The sequence below is a fragment of the Mustela nivalis genome (genome assembly GCF_964662115.1).
Source record: "Mustela nivalis genome assembly, chromosome: 2".
Taxonomy (NCBI): Eukaryota; Metazoa; Chordata; class Mammalia; order Carnivora; family Mustelidae; genus Mustela; species Mustela nivalis.
This window is the reverse complement of record NC_139021.1, coordinates 176,562,288-176,581,973: the sequence shown is the minus strand read 5'-3', so window position 1 is coordinate 176,581,973 and position 19,686 is coordinate 176,562,288. Positions and strand designations below refer to the sequence as shown.

The following is a 19,686-nucleotide window of genomic DNA, read 5'->3' as shown; positions in this document are numbered from 1 at the left end:
CAAATACATAATACAGTACTGTTAATTACAACCACTACGCCGTGCCTTGGGTTTCCAGAACTTACTCATCTTATACCTGGATGGTGGTAGGGAAACCAGTGTTGGCCAAAGGACTTCCTTTTGAGCAAGAGCTTGTTTGGATAAAAAGCAGCTCTCTTCTCCAGCTGCCTTCCAGAGGCTGTTTCGAAACACAAGTGCAAGGATGCCTGGGTGGTTCAGTCACTTCGGTGTCTGCTTTTGACTCAGGTCATGATCCCAGGGTCCTGGAATCGAGTCTCGCATCAGGCTCCTTCCTCGGAGGGGAGCCTGCTTCTCCCTCTGCCTGCCGCTCCCCACTGCTTGTGCTCTCTCTCCTTCTCTCTGTCTCTGACAAATAAATGATCTTTTTAAAAAGAAAAAGGAAAAGAAATACAGCTGCATTCAAGGGATCCCAACAGGGTGGGGAATGGACCAGCCCGACTGTGGAGAACTGATGCCGCAGGAGCAGCACAGGAAGTCAGCTGCCCCAGCAGCCTGTGGCCAGGAGTCAAGAGAGTGAGGTTCTAGGCCAAGCTCTGCTCCTAAACCATAAGGAGGATCTGGGAGACAATACAGAGGAAGATGGATGAGCAACGCCTAGAGCCCAGTCAGGTCAGACACTGGGTATAATATAATCCACTCTGTGGTGCCTTCTGGTAAAATGTCAATGTTCCATTTTCTCCCCTTCATGTCCGTGACTTCATGGGGGTTGCCAGGGTCATCTCATTATCAGAAAGTCACACTACCAATCCCTTCGCATCCCCTCTGTGCCCAAATCTGCTGTGCATAGTTCCAGCTCCTAAAATACTCAATTTAAATTTTTCACAGAAAGCACTTTCATCTCACTGATTAGCAGTGTGACACTGGGCATGTTCTTTAACCTCTCTGAGCTTTGGTTTTCTCATCCAAAAATAAGAAGAATTGTAAATTTCTATCTCACAGGGCTGTGTGAAGGCATGAGGAGTCCAAAGTGCCATAGCACACTACTCAGCATACAATAAGTGCTCAATAAATACTAGTTGTTATCATCTTCATCACCCCCCAGAGTCAAACCCCCCCAGCTGGCTACTTTCAGCAAATAATAACAACATCTTCTGTGTCAGGAAAAAAAATCAAAGCAAGGCATCTATGTTTCATGTTATTTTTCATGAGTACGTGTTCATATTTTTTAAGTTTAATATGTTCTCCCTACATGACTGAAATCTTTTCATTGGTCCACAAAACTTAATTAAAGCACAACACCTGGTACGTCTGGGTGGCTCAGTCGTTAGGCGTCTGCCTTTGGCTCAGGCCATGATCTCAGGGTCCTGGGATCGAGCCCCGCATCGGGCTCCTTGCTCAGCAAGAAGACTGCCTCTTCCTCTCCCACTCCCCCTGCTTGTAGTCCCTCCCTCACTGTCTCTCTTTCTCTGTCAAATAAATAAAATCTTTACCCAAAAAAAAAAAAAAAAAAAGCACAACACATTCAGGAACAAAATATTTCCATCATTAAGTGAAAAGATAAATGTGGGTCTTCTATATGACTCTGTCATCATCACTTTATATATACATATTCATTCAGGGCTAATAGGTTCAGACAAGATAACACAGAAAAGCAAATTCTGAGCCAAGCCTTGGAAAATACCTGTAGGATTTTAGGTGGGCAAAGAAGAGGCCAGGTGAATGTTGACTCAGAAAACCACAAAAATATTCACGGGTAAAAGTAAGAATCAATGAATTTTTTTTAAAAAATATAATTTATGTATTAAAAAACATGAACATTGTATCCAAGAAAAATTTGCAAAATATTTTTAAAAAGACATCCAGCCTAAGATGGCTGATTGAACCCATTCATTTTGTCTGTCTTTCCTCTCAAAAAACACCACTGAAAAGAAAGAAAACCTAAAGAAATCCATAGCTGGTCTGAACAGCCTTAAGGTATAACAATCAGCAAAGCAGAAGAAGGGGGGAAAAAAAACTATGAAAAAGAAAAAGCAGATAGAAATAAAATACCAGATAATACAACAAAGGTGAAACCTTCCTGAAAAGGAGTTTAGCCAGAAAAGAGAAACCTAAAATTCTGTGTGCAAATTCCCTTTAAATTACTGGCTAACTCAGATATTTCAACATGTAAGACAAGACCCCAAAGACCCCACTGGGACGTAACAGCCACAGTCTAAAAGTGAAGCAGAAATTTCAGCAGCTAGCCAGTCCCAGGAGATAGAGTTTGGACTTGAAGTTTTTCCAAGTTACACTTTCTACTGAAACATCAGAAGAGCCAAAGTACAGTAATAAAAAGCACATCCCAGAACTAAAGGATGCATCATAGGATCAAAGGCAAAACCAAGACAGACTTACACAAATATAGCCTAGAACCAAGGTTCTAAGGATGAAGGTGACCTAACAGTAGATCAACTTCCTATAAGAATAAAATCCAATAATCTTTAACAGACAGTAATGATCTAGTGTTCCTATGATCTATGACCCATAATGTCCAATAGGAAACAAAATATTACTACACATGTGAAGAAGGCAGTAAAATATGGCCCATACTCCACAGGAAAAAATATCAGAACCATAGATCACCTTGATATTGGAATTAGCAGAAAGGGGCTTTCTATTATAAATACATTAAAAAATTATAGAGAAAGATGAAGAGAATGGATGCATAAGAAGAAAACATCAACAAAAAAACTAACACTCTAAAAAAGAACCAAATAGAAATTCTGTAACTGAAAAAAATGAACATTGGAAATAAAACATTCATTGCTTGGGCTTGGCAGCAGAATAGACAGAGTAGAAAATAGAGAATAGGTGAATGTGATGATAAGTCAGTAGAAATTAGCTTAAACTGAGCCACAGGGAAGAAAGATAACAACAACAACAACAGTGATGCAACACAGCATCCAAGACTTGTGGAGTAATAAAAGCTGTCTAATATCTGAAAAAAAAAAAAAAACAAAAAGAAAGGAGAAAGAGATCAGGGCAGAAGAAGTATGTGAAAAAATAATGTCTTATAAATATTTAACTGATGAAAGACATCAAACCATTGCTCTGAGAAAGTCCAGGAAACCAAGCAGGAAATATACAATGAGACCAACCTAGACATACCATGGTCTAACTGCTAAAAACCAAAGATGAAGATAAACACTTAAAAGCAGCCAACAAGAAAACCACACGATGTTCAGGAAAGCAACAATGACCATGACAGGTAACTTCTCATCAGAAATAATTGGAATCTACAAGACAATTCCAAAGCCATCTCTAAATTATTGAAAGAAAACTGTCAACCTAGAATTCTACATCTAACAAAGATATCTTAAAAAAAAAAAAAAGACAATTCTAACAGAACAAAAGCCAAGAGAATTCATTTCTAGCAAATATGCCCTCCAAGAAAAGCTAAAGGAAGTTCTTCAGGCTGAAGGGATATAATCCTAAAGAAAAAACCAAATCTGAGAGAAGTAATAAAGATCACTGGAAATGGTAAGTATGTGGGTAAATATTTTTATATAATTTCTATAAAAGTATATCAATTAAGACAAATGTTTTATGTGATTTATACATAGAAGCGAATTCTATGACAATGTATCAAAGGCATAAGGAAAGAATTGAAAATATGTTGTGATAAGATTTTTACATTGTACTTGAAATGGTGTAATATTGACTTAATAGTGACAGGTTAAAAAATGTATATTATAATCTCTAGAGAAACTGTTAACATTTTTGAAGAGGTGTAGCTAAAAATACAATAAAGAAGTTAAATGGAATATCAAAAAATGGGCAGAAGATATGAACAGACACTTCTCCAATCAAGACATACAAATGGCTATCAGACACATGAAAAAATGTTCATCATCACTAGCCATCAGGGAGATTCAAATTAAAACCACATTGAGATATCACCTTACACCAGTTAGAACGGCCAAAATTAGCAAGACAGGAAACAACATGTGTTGGAGGGGATGTGGAGAAAGGGGAACCCTCTTCCACTGTTGGTGGGAATGCAAGTTGGTGCAGCCACTTTGGAGAACAGTGTGGAGATTCCTCAAGAAATTAAATATAGAACTTCCCTATGACCCTGCCATTGCACTCCTGGGTATTTACCCCAAAGATACAGATGTCGTGAGGAAGGGCCATCTGTACCCCAATGTTTATAGCAGCAATGGCCACAGTCGCCAAACTGTGGAAAGAACCAAGATGCCCTTCAACGGACGAATGGATAAGGAAGATATGGTCCATATACACTATGGAGTCTTATGCCTCCATCAGAAAGGATGAATACCCAACTTTTGTAGCAACATGGACTGGACTGGAAGAGATTATGCTGAGTGAAATAAGTCAAGCAGAGAGAGTCAATTATCATATGATTTCACTTATTTGTGGAGCATAACAAATAGCATGGAGGACATGGGGAGTTAGAGAGGAGAAGGGAGTTGGGGGAAATTGGCAGGGGAGGTGAACCATGAGAGACTATGGACTCTGAAAAACAATCTGAGGGGTTTGAAGTGGTGGGGGTTGGGAGGTTGGGGGAACCAGGTGGTGGGTTTTAGAGAGGGCACGGATTGCATGGAGCACTGGGTGTGGTACAAAAATAATGAATACTGTTATGCTGAAAATAAATAAAAAATAAATTAAAAAAAGAAATCAGTGAAATCAAAAATAAGAAATCAAGAGAGGAAAATCAATGAAACTAAAAGTAATTCCAAAAAATTAATCGAATCAATAAGCCTCTAGCCACCCTCACTGAGAAAAAAAGAGAACACAAATTAGTAATGTCAGAAATTAAAAAGGGAATGTCACTACAGATTCCACGGAAACTTAACATGAGACTAAAGGAATGTTATGAACAACTACAACTCTATGTTCACAGATTTGATAGCCGAGGTAAAGTGGACCAATTCTCTGAAACAATCTGCCAAAATTCACAAAAGAAGAAATAAAATTTCATTCTCGGTTCACAGACCTGTGCCCCTGGGGATAAAAATACATGTTTATAAAAAATTAAAAATTAAAAAAAAAATTTCATTCTTGGAAGATGAAAAAAGTACTAGACATCTGTTGCAAAACAACGTAAATATCCTTAACACTCCTGAAACGTGCACTTACAAATATTAAGACAGTCAATTTTCCTATGTGTTTGTTATCACAACTAAAAATTAAAATTAAAAAGAAATACGTCACACACACAAAAAAAGTTAAATGGAATATTAACAAGTACTAGCCTAAAAGAAAAGCGAAAAAAGAGACAAAAAGCAGAGAGGGCAAATAAGAAACAAATAACAAACTGGTAAACTTAAACTCAACCATATCAATAATTGCATCAAATGTAAGTGGCTTAACCACTCCCATTAAAGATGAACCATATTGAATAAAATTAAAAGGTACAACTAAATGCTGTTTATAAGAGGGATACATTAAAAACACAGACTGGATATATGTTTATAAAAAATAAAAAATTTAAAAAAAAACACAGACAGGTTACAAGTAAAAGGATAAGAAATATATTCTGTACAGACATTAATCTCAAGAAATATAATGTAGCTATTAGATATATAGGTATTAGATACAGGTATTAGATAAAGCATTCTTCGAGATAAGGAATATTAACACAAAGATGAAAACTTCGTAATACTAAAAGGTTCATCAGAAGGAGATAAGATTTAAGAACACTAACCTGACAGATAGATATAGGAATTCTGATCTCCAAATCACTAAAGGAAAAAAAGGACAGCAAAGCAAACTTGAACTATTCAGCCAAAAGCAAGAAATCAGGGGGGAAAGAGCAAGAGTACCACGAAAAGTAAACATAGAACAAGCTGGCAGCAATATGACAAAATATTAGTTATTTCCCCCCAAAATGTAAATGCTCTAACTACCTTAGGTTGAGAGGTAGCTTATCTTCACATTAAAAAGACCAAATTAGGGGCACCTGGTTGGCTCAGTGGGTGGAACATGCCACTCTTGATCTCAGGGTCATGAGTTTGAGGCCCCCATTGAGTGTAGAGATTACTTAACAAAGAAAAGACCAAATTAAGAAGAATGAATTCTGTAAAGTGAGAATACAGAGGATCTGCATAGTACAGTTAACTTGCTTTAATATATTTAGAGCTCTGTCACCACCAAACACAAACTATTATGTTCAAGCTGTATAAATTCACAAAAAATTGCGCACGTATATGACCACACAGGAAACCAGAACAAATTACAAAACACAGAAATCACAGCAGCCCCTCTTTTAGGCTAATACTTGTTAATATTCCATTCAACTTCTTTTTTGTGTGTGTGACGTATTTCTTTTTAATTTATTTTTTAGTTGTGATAACAAACACATAGCAAAATTGACTGTCTTAATATTTGTAAGTGTAGGGGCGCCTGGGTGGCTCAGTGGGTTAAGCCGCTGCCTTCGGCTCAGGTCATGATCTCAGGGTCCTGGGATCGAGGCCCGCATCGGGCTCTCTGCTCAGCGGGGAGCCTGCTTCCCTCTCTCTCTCTCTGCCTGCCTCTCCATCTACTTGTGATTTCTCTCTGTCAAGTAAATAAATAAAATCTTTAAAAAAAAAATGTTATAAAAAAAAATATTTGTAAGTGTACATTTCAGGAGTGTTAAGGATATTCACATTGTTTTGCAACAGATGTCTGAAGAACAGGGAACCGGAGGACAGAGATAAAGGGACTTCCAAGTTCACGGAGACAGTAAACAGAAGGGTAGTGCTCAGCCATTGTTCATCAGGAGATGAAGGGATAAAGCAGATGTGATATATATATGATGGGACCTAATTTCAGCAATAAAATGCATGAAATCTTGCCATTTGCAACGATGTGAAAAGAACTAAAGGGTATTGTGCTAATAGAAATAAGTCAGAAAAAGACAAATACCATATTATTTCACTCATAGGTGCAATTTAAGAAACAAAATAAATGAGCAAAGGAAAGAGAGAGAGAGAAAAAAACAAACCAAGAAACAGATTTTGAATTATAGAGAACAAACTGATGGTCACCAAAGGGAAGATGAGTGGGCGATGTAGTCACCTGACGGGGAGTCAGGAGGGCACCGGTCATGATGAGCACCAGGTCACGTATGCAGTTGTTGAAGTACTATGGCGTGCACCTGACCCAAACTGTATGATAACTACACTGGAATTAAAATTAAAACTTAATTGAAAAAAAGAAAAATAGCCAATACCAGTGTGAAAAGATAAAAATGTTGTATAAATATACATTACCAACATCCAGTATTGGCAAGGATGTCGAAAAACAGAATGTAGGCGTGTATATATCCCTTTGGACGGACAATTTGGCAGTGTCCAGCAGAATTTAAAATACACATGGCCTTTGACCAAGAAATTTCATTTGCAAAAGTCTATCACAGCGATATTTTAACAGGTGTGCTACAGAGCATAAGCACAATCGTAACATTGTATGCTGCAGGCAAAAATGAAAACACCTGCAAATTCCATGAATAGGTTAATATGATGAAACACTGCACAGCCAGTAAAAAGACTCAAGTAGATGTAAACTAAGTAAAAAAATTTCAACTATAGATATAAAATGTGTTTTCAGTTTTTATTCCGTTTTTATTTTATGTTATGTGTACTGATACTTTTATTGTATGTATATATTAAGTAAAATATGTAATATATACATATATATATGAATTACAGCAAAGCACAACATGAATGAATCTCAGGTATGTGCCAAGCAAAATACTCACACAAAAGAGTACACACTGTTTAAAAATTTGACTTTAAAAAGTGAAAGGAGGGGCATCTGGCTGGCTCAGTCTGTAGATCACAGGGTCATGAGTTTGAGCCCCATGTAGAGCCCCATGTTACTTTAAAAAAGTTGTAAAAAAATAAATCAAAATTAAAAGTCAAGGGAATGGAACTGGCACAGAGGCGAAGCAGGTCTTTACACTTTTGTATTGTTTCAACTTTCACAACTATTTTATAATTTAAAGAAAATGTGAACCTGAGGAGAAACATTCATTGCCAGCACACACATGCACTTTTGTGTAATCCTTCCTAATATTTGTGCAAATCAAACATATTCCCCATAGATTTGATTCTGAGATTGATTCTCATATAGTACTTTTTCCTCTCAATGATCACACCGTAAAATGTTACCGTGTTTCTTATGATTCTTAAAATTATTATTTTAAATAGCATAGAGTATTCTCTTATGTTCATAATTTATCAAACTATTCTTCAAGTGTTGACCATTTGAGTTTTAATTTATTTTATTTTTGCTTGACAAAGAGATGTGCTTTGTATGGGCTACAGCAATGAATGTCTTCATACATGAGGATTTTTACATCAGTACCTCAAGACATTTTTCTAAGAGTTCAAGTCAGAGGGCAGGATACTTTCACGGCTGTCCGTGCACTGCAACACCACTCTTCTAAGAAATTATGTCTATTTAAATCCCGCCTGCAGCCATCTGCTTCACCACAGTCTTGTACATCTGGATGCTACTCTTTACTTGCTGGTTTTCCTTTAGATATCTTAGTTGCTGTTAAATACAGAAGGGGGAGGGGCACCTGGGTGGCTCAAATGACTAAATGTCCAACTCTTGATTTCAGCTTAGGTTGCGACCTTGGGGCCATGCGTTTGAGCCCCAGGTCGAGCTCCACGCTCAACACAAAGTCCGCTTGAGATTCTGTCTCTCCCTCTCCCTCTGCCCCTCTGCCCCTCTGCCCCCCATTCTTCTGGTCGTGCTCTTCCTCTCAAATAAATAAATCTTTTAAAAAAATATATAGAAAGGTTGACTTCAACACATTCCCACTTCAGATATTTCTAAAGCAGTCCCCAGAGGATCACCCAGTGCCCTATGGAAGGATATTTCATTCGTTTCTTTCTCCCCTCACAACAGGAAACTCCTATATTGATTTTTCTGATAATGTATGAAAGTAATAAATGTTTACTGTAAAATAATGCGGACAATAAACAGTATGAAGAAAAAAGTAAATGTTATACAACCCATCCGCACAAAATAACCACCATTAAGATTTTGTTGTATATCTTTATAGCTTTTTCTCTTACAGATGTAAACACAAATTGATTTTATTACACTACCACGTTAAAGTAACATTATGCACACTTACGTAACCTACTTTTTATCACTTAACGACGGTGTATGGGTATCTTCCCACGCCAACAGATAGTTTCCTACCTCACTAATTCCAATGGTGGTGCATTCTTTTGTCCTGGCACAATAAAAATCATATGCTAGTCTATATGTAATGTTATTTTGTTCTTTTCAGATGCGTATTTTGCATTTCTATGGAAAGCACAGTTTTAAAGGTGCATTAGTTATTTGTATACTTGTTAGTTCCCTGTTAGTTCTGCTGCCCATTTTTCTTTTAAAGAGCTCTTTTCTTATTGATTGGTGAGAGTTTTTTGTATAGGAGCAGCATTAACTCTTCACTCTATAAATGAGGACAACAATATAGCCTTTTGGGAAGTTGCAAAGATTAAATCATCCAAGGTGTGACAAGGGCCTAGAGCAAAGTGGATATACAGGAAGCGGTAAAGCTGGTCTTCTCTCCTCCCTCTACAGCTGGAGATTCAGCTCAATTAAAAGATACCTCCACATATGTATGTATTGGCCATGTCTTCTTGTCAATGATTTCTTGGAAGATTATTTAGAATGGTCCCCTGAAACTTCCTAAATCCTAGTTCAAGGCTCAGCTCTCCTGTGGGGCTGCCAGTTGCATTCTTCTTATTATTATTTCATTGGGGTATTAGGGTATTTTTTGCATTGACCACCAACTCCACCTCCCCACAGGAAGGAAGATGGAGCAAGGGACGGAGATTGGCTTGAATACTTCCTAGGTGTCAGTTTTGTAGGAGACACCTGTCACGCATTGCATTATTTCAATGGTACAGCATCCCGGTGGGTGATACTCTTGTCCCCACTTTACAGATGAGAAGGCTAAGGTTCGTCTTTAGAATCAGCAGTCAGGAAATAATTCCCAAGCCCTCCTGTTGAGCCACGCTGCCCGCCCGCCTGCCAAGTGGGGACCCAGCCCATGTCATTCACCAGACCCACCATGGACTCTCACAGAATAGCTGCTCGAAAGATGGAGAGTAAAGCAGGATACAGACTACATCCCTATGTCAGAAGTAGATAAAGAAAGGCCAAATTCTTCGTTAAAAACCTCAAATGAATAACCTAGCCTTTCCATGCCTAGGTATACGCCCAACAGAAATTATAAAGTATGTTCACCCAAGAAACAGCAGCAGCATTACGCTTGCTAACCCAAGCCAACAAATAACCCAAACGCCCATAAACAGTGAAAGAAGAAAGACGTACCGTCATACCAGGAAAGGCTCTACAATGATCAGAATTAACAAGCTACAAGTGCAACACCGATAAACCTCTAAAACAGACTGAGCGCGACGGTCACACACAAGAGGTTACACTGTATGATTCTACTTACACGGAGTTCAAAAATGATGTTCAAAGTCAGGGAGGTGGCGCCCCGGTGGGGGGGATGGGGCTTGATGGGTAAAGCGTATTCTGGGAAGCCATGCAATTATAAATCATGCATTTTTTTCTTGTGTATATTATTTTTAGGTTGAGCTAAATGCAATTCCTCTTTTTGTAGGTCAAGACAGTCAAATATCAGCAACTGCATATGGTTCAAACTAATGCTTGAATAGAAATGTTTTTAAAACCCGCTGGTAAAGGAGAAAGGAAACGTCTAGCACTGACTGGCAGACTGCTACCTTTCTGACAACCAACCTAGATGCTCCTGCGGCTTCTGACCCTGTTTCTCGTTGCTTCGTCTTCGGTGGAGACAGAAAAACAACTCATCCCTCAGCTCTGCAGGATGGTTTCTCACATTCATCCTGAAAGCTGGTGATGCAGCCATCCTTGGGCGCAGAGCTGCCTCCTGCTCACGAACATCTCCAAGCCCCTCGATACCTCTGTGCCTTTAGCTGATCAATGAGAACACACGGACAAGTCTGGTTCTGTGTGAGTCCAGCTCCTCGCCACGAACCAGGGCTCCTAATCCATCCACGGAACACCAAGATTATATGTTTTAAGGAAATAACTATGACTAAGATGATTTTCATATTTAAAAACACTATCACAGAAAAATAAAAGTAGGGAGCTTTTATGAGCCTTGTGTGGGTCATAAAAGGCATAATCCTTATAACTAATTGAGATAACTTTACCCACAAGTTATGAAACTAATGCTCTCCTTTTTTGCCAAGCTACAAGCATTTATCTCCCTGTGGCAAAACATCATCAATTCTCAGAATTCCGGGTTCAGCAGACTCACTTTACAGTGGCGAATAATATTTCAAACAGAAGGCTGCTTCATTTATCAGATGACAAGGCAGAAGCCTCCCCAGGGAGGGGAGAGGCACTCGGCACACTCAGCCCAGCACCGACTGGGGGTGGACAGGGTGTCTGATGGAAAAGTCCCTGCGCCGGGCTTCTCCCAGAGCCCTGGGTGATGAGCACAGACTCAGAAGTAAAGGAGAGGAATGCAGCAGTTCTCTCCCCATGGCCCGAGGCAATTCTGCTAACACCCCTTCCGATTCAATGTCCTAAAATCACTGTTGTAAACAGCCGGCGATTGAAGTGAACAACGAGAAAGCACAGTGCTAAGGCCACCCCTTCGTTAAACAGGGAGCCAGCCACACTGCTCTATGTGGGGGAGGCGGGGGGGCCGATCCATTGAATGAGCTCATGGCAACTCACGTACATCACTGATGGGGGCAAAAGGAATCCCTTGAAACATATTTAAACAAGTTTATTATTTTATAGAAATCCTGCAGTAAATCATTTGAATCTTGAGGATCATTAACTGCCTATAGCATTTCTCTTCAGTGTACATTAAGGATTCATCTCAATTAAAGGACAGTGGTCCTAACTACCATTTGCTGAGCACCTGTGCTAAGCTGAACATGCCCTCATTTAACACTCTCATTCATGGGTCCTGAGAGTCACAGGAGTGGGGAGAAGCATCTAATCTTTGTTCTGAGTACTGTCGGCACTTAGAGCATCTTATCTACCAATGTCCAGTGACGCTGAGTATGGTTCCCATTTCCCACATGAAGAAATTTTAGGCAACATGCTAATCACTGGGCACAGCCAAACTCCAAACATACAAAGTCCATGGGCTTCCCTTATCCCACTTTGCCTCAGTGACTCTTTGTTTCTAGAGAGCAAGCAAAACTGTTCTGGGTATATCAGCCAGACTGAACAGACTTGTTTTCCATTAGCTAATCAAGCCCCCATATCATCATTAACATGAAATCTCCTTCTATCCCACAAAGCCCATGGCCAAGGGCATGGCTCTCCAGGGCTGCTGTTCCACAGCTCGCATGCTGCAGCTCTGTCATCGCAACACGGAGCTCCATGCTCGCCACTGTCAGAGAGGGACAATGACAGGCCACTACAGGATGTACGATGTGCCACATGTGCCCCACCTTACAGCAGGGGTTTGGGAAGGGTAGTCTTCTGTGTGGCCAGAAAGGAGAAAAGAACCAGAGGAGACCCTCCTACCACAAGAGGGTGTAGACTGCATGTTAGGAGATCCCGATTGTGATGGACAGAAGGAGCTGCTGTTAAAAATGCAGATTCCCAGGACGCCATCCCCAAATGCTGATTCAGTTAAGTGGGAACTGAGCCCCAGGCAATTCTGACACAGGTGGTCAGCAAACCACACTTGAGGCCTCGCCCTGCACTGCAGCTGATCGCTCGGAGGGCTGGATGACCACCAGAAATCGCGTGCAATCCGGAGGGCACTCAGGAGGCACCGACCACGATCATGCCAAAGAAGGCCTGGCTGGGAGTACAAACAAAACAACGAAGATAACAGTAGAGTCCCAGCCCCCACTGACCAGCAGTCAGCAGTCTGGAACCGGCCATGGAGGCGGCTGACCACAACCCAAGGCAGAAGAAAACACAGGCCCCCAGTGGGACACAGCGGCGGCGGCAGAGCTGGGCACTGTCACACAAGCAAACAGCCGCTGCACCGAAAGGAGCTATCGCTCTCCATCCTGGGCAAGCATCGGAGCACGAGGCTTGCTCGTTTCAAACCTCCCCAGGCTCCCCAGTCACTGCTTCTAAGGGCACCTTCTAAGGTGCCCTGTCAGGGCATCCACATTCTCGTCCCAGACTCACCTCCTGCTACTCTTTTTTTTTTTTTAATTAAATTTAAATTGAATTAAATTCCTCCTGCCACTCTTACCAACCACCTCCAAACCCACATTCTGTGCTGAGGCCACACCTAGTGACCTGATCCCCACCCGAAATACGCCTCCAAACCCTGCAGCCTCGGCTCCCGGACACACTGTCCGCAGGGATGTCCTCGGGCCAGGCCCTCCACACCTGCCACTCGATGCTCAAGACTCGGTGGGATGCCAGCTCTGGGCAGCCTTCCCTGGCCCCCGCCTCCTCCTCCTCTCCCTCCCGGGACTCATTACTCCCTCCCTCTCCATAAACTGAGCACTTTGTCCTACGACCACAACCGTCCCCGGCCTACAGCCCCAGACGGGACTCTGAGGGGTAATAATGAAAGTGTGCTCCCTTCTGCCAATACTCCAAAAACCTACCTGACAGCCAGTGCCCTCAAACAAACCGCCTGGACCAGCGGAAGTGCCAGGTTTCCCTGGGTCTGTTGGAATCCTACCAACGGAAGTGTACCAACCAAGGGGAAGAAAATAACCAGCACAAGTGCCTGCCCCCAGAAAAATGTCTGAAGGCAAAACTTTCAAAGCCAGTGATGACAGCAGGGAAAAGAGCAAACAGCGGCCCACTCTGTGCTCACCTGACCAAACCGTGAGCTCTGGGGAGGCCCGCCACCCCCAGTCTTCCTTCTTCAAATATCCCCAGCCCCCGGCACAGGCCCCCAACCCATGAAGGGTTCCAAGAAGGATGCAGGACCGATCTGAATTGAGGCAAACGCCACTCATTCCCTGAGCAACCCAGTGTCCCAAGCAGACCCATAGCTCCGAGAGGGACATCCCAGCCGGGGAGTCACCCGGAACCCCAAAGGGGAGAAAGAGGAAGAGGGCAGGACTGAGGACCGCAGGAAACACAGATGCACGGGTGAAAGAGGTAGGCCACCTTCCCCCTCCGACTGCATTTCTGATGCAGCATTTCTCATGTTTCCAGAGCCCATTCTGCAGTGCTAGAATCAAAGGGTTTTCCCGACAGACTGATGTCCTGGAGCCAAAGGCCAACAGGTACACAAGCCTACTGGTCTACTATCGGTTCTAAAGCCTTCCATTTAGGCTCTGACTTGCAATTTTCTCTCCACATCTCGCCCTCTGGGCTCCAGAGACCTAAGGAAGACCTTTCAAAATCTGTTAACTCTTAGGGAATGGGAACCTTCACCACCACCACCCCCCTTTGAAATGTTGCCCTGAGACTCCAATGTGAGAACCAGAGTGACAGCCCTTTCCACACATCATTCCAGAACATTCATTTGCTTCCCCGGAGACAACGGGTTGTAGAAGGAGACGGCTTCTAGCATGCGGTCCCCTTTGCTCTAGTCCCGGAAGCCTGGTGCTGGCCCATTCCCTAACAGTGGCCGGCAGCCCAGGACACGGGGCCGACCGCCTGTTCAGACCCAGACTACACTTCCTGCCACTGAGTCTCTTCGGCCAAGCTACCTAAACGTTGGTTTACCTGTAAAGTGGGGAGAACATCTCAAGCGCAGTGAGACCAGAGAAATCCCACAGAACGCCTTTTGCACAGTAAACCCGAGTGCCCCTCACGGGCAGTTATTTTTTCTGGAGCAGTAGAGTGAGGTCATGGAGTGTCCCGATGACACAAAAGGAGCACCTTTAGATCTCAGAGCTGCCCTTCTTAGCTCTGTGCCCGGGGCGGGTCCTCAGTCTGCGCTTCGACCTCTGCACGCATGAGCACAGCTGCCAATGTACCCTTCCATCGGGCATGTACAAGGCTTCGGTGATACGTGTGACTGGCTTCATGACAGCCTGGCACATACTAAGTCTTCAATAAACAGCACTTACGTGCCAGTGAGGGCAGTGGGGGGAGGTAATATACTCCAGTCCTAGGGCACCTGCCTGCGGGGCGGCTGGCTGACCTCCTCGGATCCACACCGTGCTGGCTCAGCAAGGTCCCGGGCCGGCTTCACATGTCCACCAAAGCTCCCAGGATCTCTGCTGGAGTCTTGCGTGGCAGCAGGACAGAGGCAGCCCCCTGGAGCTCCTGCTCGCTACTCCGCCCACGGTCCACAAGAAAGAGCAAAGGGGTCTCCATGCCAGCTTCCGAGCACTAAATGCAGCCTCAAAGCTACGTTATACTTTGATTTTTCCTAAACGCTGGGGTCCTCTAACCAATTTATTTCCTGTTAGGTTAAGCTTTATGTGCCAGCCCTGCTTTGCAGTACCCGTTCCTAGTTTTCTTCCAGTGGCATGAATTTCTTAGGCAGGGCTGCCCAAAAGGCAGTGTGCACCTCTTGGATGATCTATGGGGTTTTCCTGGAGAGCATTCTCTTGGGACCCTGAATCACCGAACCTCAGCACTACACCTGGTCTAGAGACAGAGAACTGGTTCCCTAAGGAAAAAGAAAAAGCATATAGCCATATAACATGTAACCTACAACCCAAGGGTCCAAAGCTGCATTTCATTAGAGCTAACTTTGCACTCCTAGGAGCAGGTGGGCATCAGCTGGTGGGATCCTGCTCTCACTCAGAGCAAATATAATCCAAGAACAAGTGTGTGCACAGGTGCTATTCCCCCAGAGGCACGAGTTAGCAGAGAAGCAAGGTATCTTTCCCCCAAAAGATGATTCTCTTAACCTGAGAAATAGGGGACCTACGCCAAGCAGGAGCAGATAATGAATTTCTCAGCAGCAGCGAAAGTAGATGCAGCTTGCCCAGAAATTTCTCCACCTACTCAGGTGAGGGCCTGCTACCGAAATCTCCACCTTCACGAGCGGAGTTGGGTACAAACCTTGGAATCTTGCCATCAGACCAGCACTGGCAAAAGGAACAATAAAACTTCCTCCAAAAGTCAGCCTCTGTCATCTCACCAGAGCTTATCTAAGAAAACAAAGGGTCATCTGTATCTGTGAGCGCCTAGTCTGTCCTTCCGACGGTGGCTATTGAGTCGATGATAACAGCATCTAAACATCCAAGATTCCCACCCACCCAGGGAGTCTCCCACGGACACCACAGCTGGTCTTCGCAGGTCAAAGAGCCACACGTTGGACACACTGTTAATATGCCCAATGGATATGAAGTCAGGGAATCATCCAAAAACACCTTCAATGCCCAGGTGTTTCCCTTTGGGTGAGAGCAGATCCCCCATTAATTAATAAAAGGGGAAGTTTGGAAAAAAGAATATAAACTGCCTGCCTGATTTTTACATAACATTCTTTGAGGAAGCAAAAAGCATGTAAAACAATAATTATCACATCTTCAAATCCACGCCACAGATCATCATCTATTTGTAAACAGCTCATGAATGTTTTCGGGAATATGTGAAGGGAAATCTATAAACAATATAAATATTTGCACACCATCGTGTCTTTTTTTAATCTGATAATTCCCAGCAACAATCAAACCAGGCAACCTGCAAGCCTACCTCACTTTATTTTAGCATCACTCACACACACACTCCCCAAATAAATGCTAAATCCTACCGTGTACAGAACACTGTTTGATCATTTCTATCATATAATAATTTAATGGGATTTAGCCTAGCTGCCAACTGCAAACTGTCCCCATCTGATCACACGCTATCACTAGTTTTAATATCTATTCCAAAGGTAGAAAAATCGAGGAGAAGGGAAAAGTGTTTTTTGTTTTGTGTTGTTGTTGTTTTCCCAACTGCATCAATACCCAACTGAAATTCTCATTCCTTTTTCCCACTGAATAACATCAGTGTTTGGTCAGAAGCTGGGAGAGGGAGCCTGTCCGCATCTGGGGGAACTCACCATCCTTTATGATGCTGTGAATAAATACTCGGGATGAATTTGATCCCTAGAAAAGGAAAACATGCAAGAAAGGGTCTTTCTTTCCATGTGTATACCCTGGGCTGCAGGAACAGAAGTCAACTCACAGCCTCCCACCTGCCATCAATGACTCCAGATTGGGGCAGGAATCCAGAGAGGGGCCTCCTGTTTGGAACCGCTGCCTGGGCTTTTCAAAAGAAGGCAGCGAGTCCAGAAAGTTCATGCAACTTTAATATTTACAGCGCTGTCAGAAAACAACCATGGGCAGATGAGAAAAGAGAACCTGACCAGCTAATGGAGGGTCAAGTGCAGGTGCGGCCCCTCTGTCACAAGAGATCAAAGGGACTGTGGAGTGGGTCTGAGCTGATGAGGCGTGATCAGGGTTTGCAGCTGAAAGGCAGAGACACGACCGCTCCCAGCCGCTTGGGCCCGGGAGGCCAGTGGGTAGCGGGTCCCTGGGGCGCCCTGGGGTTCAGACATCTCTGAAAGAGTCTGTGCCAGGGCCCCCTCCTCTTTCCAAGATCGCTATTTCCAGGTACCAGCCTCTCGGAGACAGGAGGGGCATTTCGCTGCTGTCCCCAAGAGCCCCCGCCTGCACCCGAACCGGACAACGGCTCCGCACTGAGCTCAGGGCGTAGGGAGCGGGTGGCTCGGGCTGCGGCCCCCGATTTCCGGAGCCCCCGCAGCAACAGTTTTCCAGCCGGAGAACTACCGCAAACGTCTCCTTGGAAAACGCTCACCTGAACCCTGGGGCACCAAAGCCAGGCACAGGTTAGGAGGCGGAGCCCGACCCCGGGCACGGCGAGGGGCTCTAGAAGAAGGGCCAGGAGGAAGGACTGCAAACGTCGGGCTTCGAAGATCGCACCCAAGGAGAAACTTCCCGAGGGCGCGAGCGGGGTTGCGCGCCCGCTTCCAGGGGAGCAGCCCCGATTCCCCGGGCAGCTGGTGCGCAGCCCGCGACCCGCGCGGGCGAGCAGACCGAGCGGCGGCCGGTCCCGCTCCCTGGCGCGGTGGGGGTGGCGGGAGCGTGTCTTAGCCCGGCTTACTCGGGTCCCTCCGCGGCCCGGATCCCAGAAAGGGGATCATGAGGGTCCCGTAGGACACATACCCGCACTGGGCGGGGAGGACCCCTCGAATCCAGGCCCCGAGGGGACGCGGTGGCGCAAACAAAGTTGGGGCGCAGAGATGCTCGGTCCGTGGGTCCCCGCGCCCGCGCGCTCCCGCCCGCGGCGCGCCACTACTTACACGAAGACCCCGAAGAGCAGGGCTCGGACCCCGATCTCGATGGCCAGCTCCCGCATGGTGCGGCCGGAGCAGCTCCCGGGGCGGCGGCGGCGGCGGTGGTGCTCTCGGCGGCTCTCGCAGCTCGACCGGCGCGGGCTCGCCAGACCCCGGGCGGCGAGGGAGGCGCGCTCCAGGCCGCGGGCGGGGGCGGGAGGCGGGCGCCGGGCGGGGGCGGGCGGGCGCTGGGGAGGGCTCAGCCCAAACCACCAGCCGCCGCGGGCCCCGGGGCTCGCGGACGCCGCGTCCGCCGCTCCCCGCCCCGCAGCCCGGCGCCGAGCTGGGGGCGCCCTGGGGACTCCCCGCGCCCTGGCGCCGAGCGCCGCCTCCGCGCCCTGGTCCGAGCCGTGCGCCCGCGGCCCCAGGATGGGAGGGGAAGCCCGGGGAAGCCCCGCTGCCACCGCGGCGGCCGCCGCCTCCCCTGCGCGCTCCCCGGCTCCCCCGCCAGTGGGCGGCCCCTGCGCTCGGCTCCCGGGGCAGCGCGCTCGCTGGGTCCCCGCCTGCGGCTGCTCTGCGGCTCCGGGCTCGGCTTCCGACTCCCGCTCTCCGGCCCCGGGCTCCCGGCTACCGCCCGCACGTGGGCAGATGGGAGAGGTGCGCTAGGGGACTCCGGCCCAGGAAGCCCCGGCACCCTGCTGAACAGAGCTCCCTCCCTCCCGCTTTTTGCTCTCCCTACGCCTTTCCGACCTGAAATTCGTTTCCCCCCCCCCCCTTCCCTAGGAAGTTCCCCTGAGAAGACTCGCAGCTTCGTTTTGCCTCAGAACTGCCAGCCAGGCTCCACGCCCTGGCACACGGATTGGGGACAAAGGTGAGCCTGGCTCCTCGCCAAGCCACCAGCACCAGGCAGCCCCTGGGACGAGTTCTTCCGACCCCCACCCTCAGGATCTTTGGGCCGCTGCGCTGTGAAAATCAAAAAAAGAGACTGGCACAATCCCTGCCCATGACAGGCCATCCGGGTCGCTGGTCGCTGACACAGCATTCAGTCCTGAGCACCTGAGGCAGCTGAGGCTGCAGGTTAGACCCGGAGCGTTATCCTTGGGGTTCATAGTCAAAGGCCAGACCATCACCCCTGGCTGGTGGCCTGGGAGTCACTGCCTCAAGCCAGAGCCCAGAGGGAATTTGGCTTTATTTTCACATCACCTGTCATGATTAAGTGTATTTCCTTAGGTTTACTAATTTAAACCAAATGGACACTCAAGATGCAAAGTTCAAACTAACCATTAATTTGTCCCTGGGGAGACCAGATTTCATGGGTTTTAGGAGAGACCTAGCCAGGAATTTGTGAGCAGGAGAATGGATTAGAGGGTAGTCCCTGGGAATGAGGAGCCGTATCTCAGTCTTGCACAAAAGGGGGAATAGGTAGGGAGAAAGAAGACCTTCCAAGGAGGGTTCTTGCATCAGCAAAGGACAGACAGACCCTACTTCCAAGGGGATGACAGACCCAAGCAAGTACCTAAGCCCAG

General features: G+C 45.6%; 1 protein-coding gene across 5 annotated transcripts in view; it reads right to left on the bottom strand.

The window, feature by feature from the left end:
- PLPP4 (phospholipid phosphatase 4) overlaps nt 1-18,839 on the bottom strand; it is a 117,486-nt gene extending 98,647 nt beyond the window's left edge. For 2 of the 5 annotated variants that reach the window (XM_082720204.1, XM_082720207.1), the window contains exon 1: nt 18,188-18,504. In XM_082720204.1, the coding sequence (XP_082576330.1) occupies nt 18,188-18,243 (56 nt within the window). In that variant the 5' untranslated portion in view covers nt 18,244-18,504. Of the gene's footprint in view, nt 1-18,187 lie in introns of all 5 variants that reach the window. The other 3 variants (XM_082720206.1, XM_082720209.1, XM_082720205.1) reach the window with 2 other exon arrangements.
- Nucleotides 18,840-19,686: the final 847 nt, after the last annotated feature.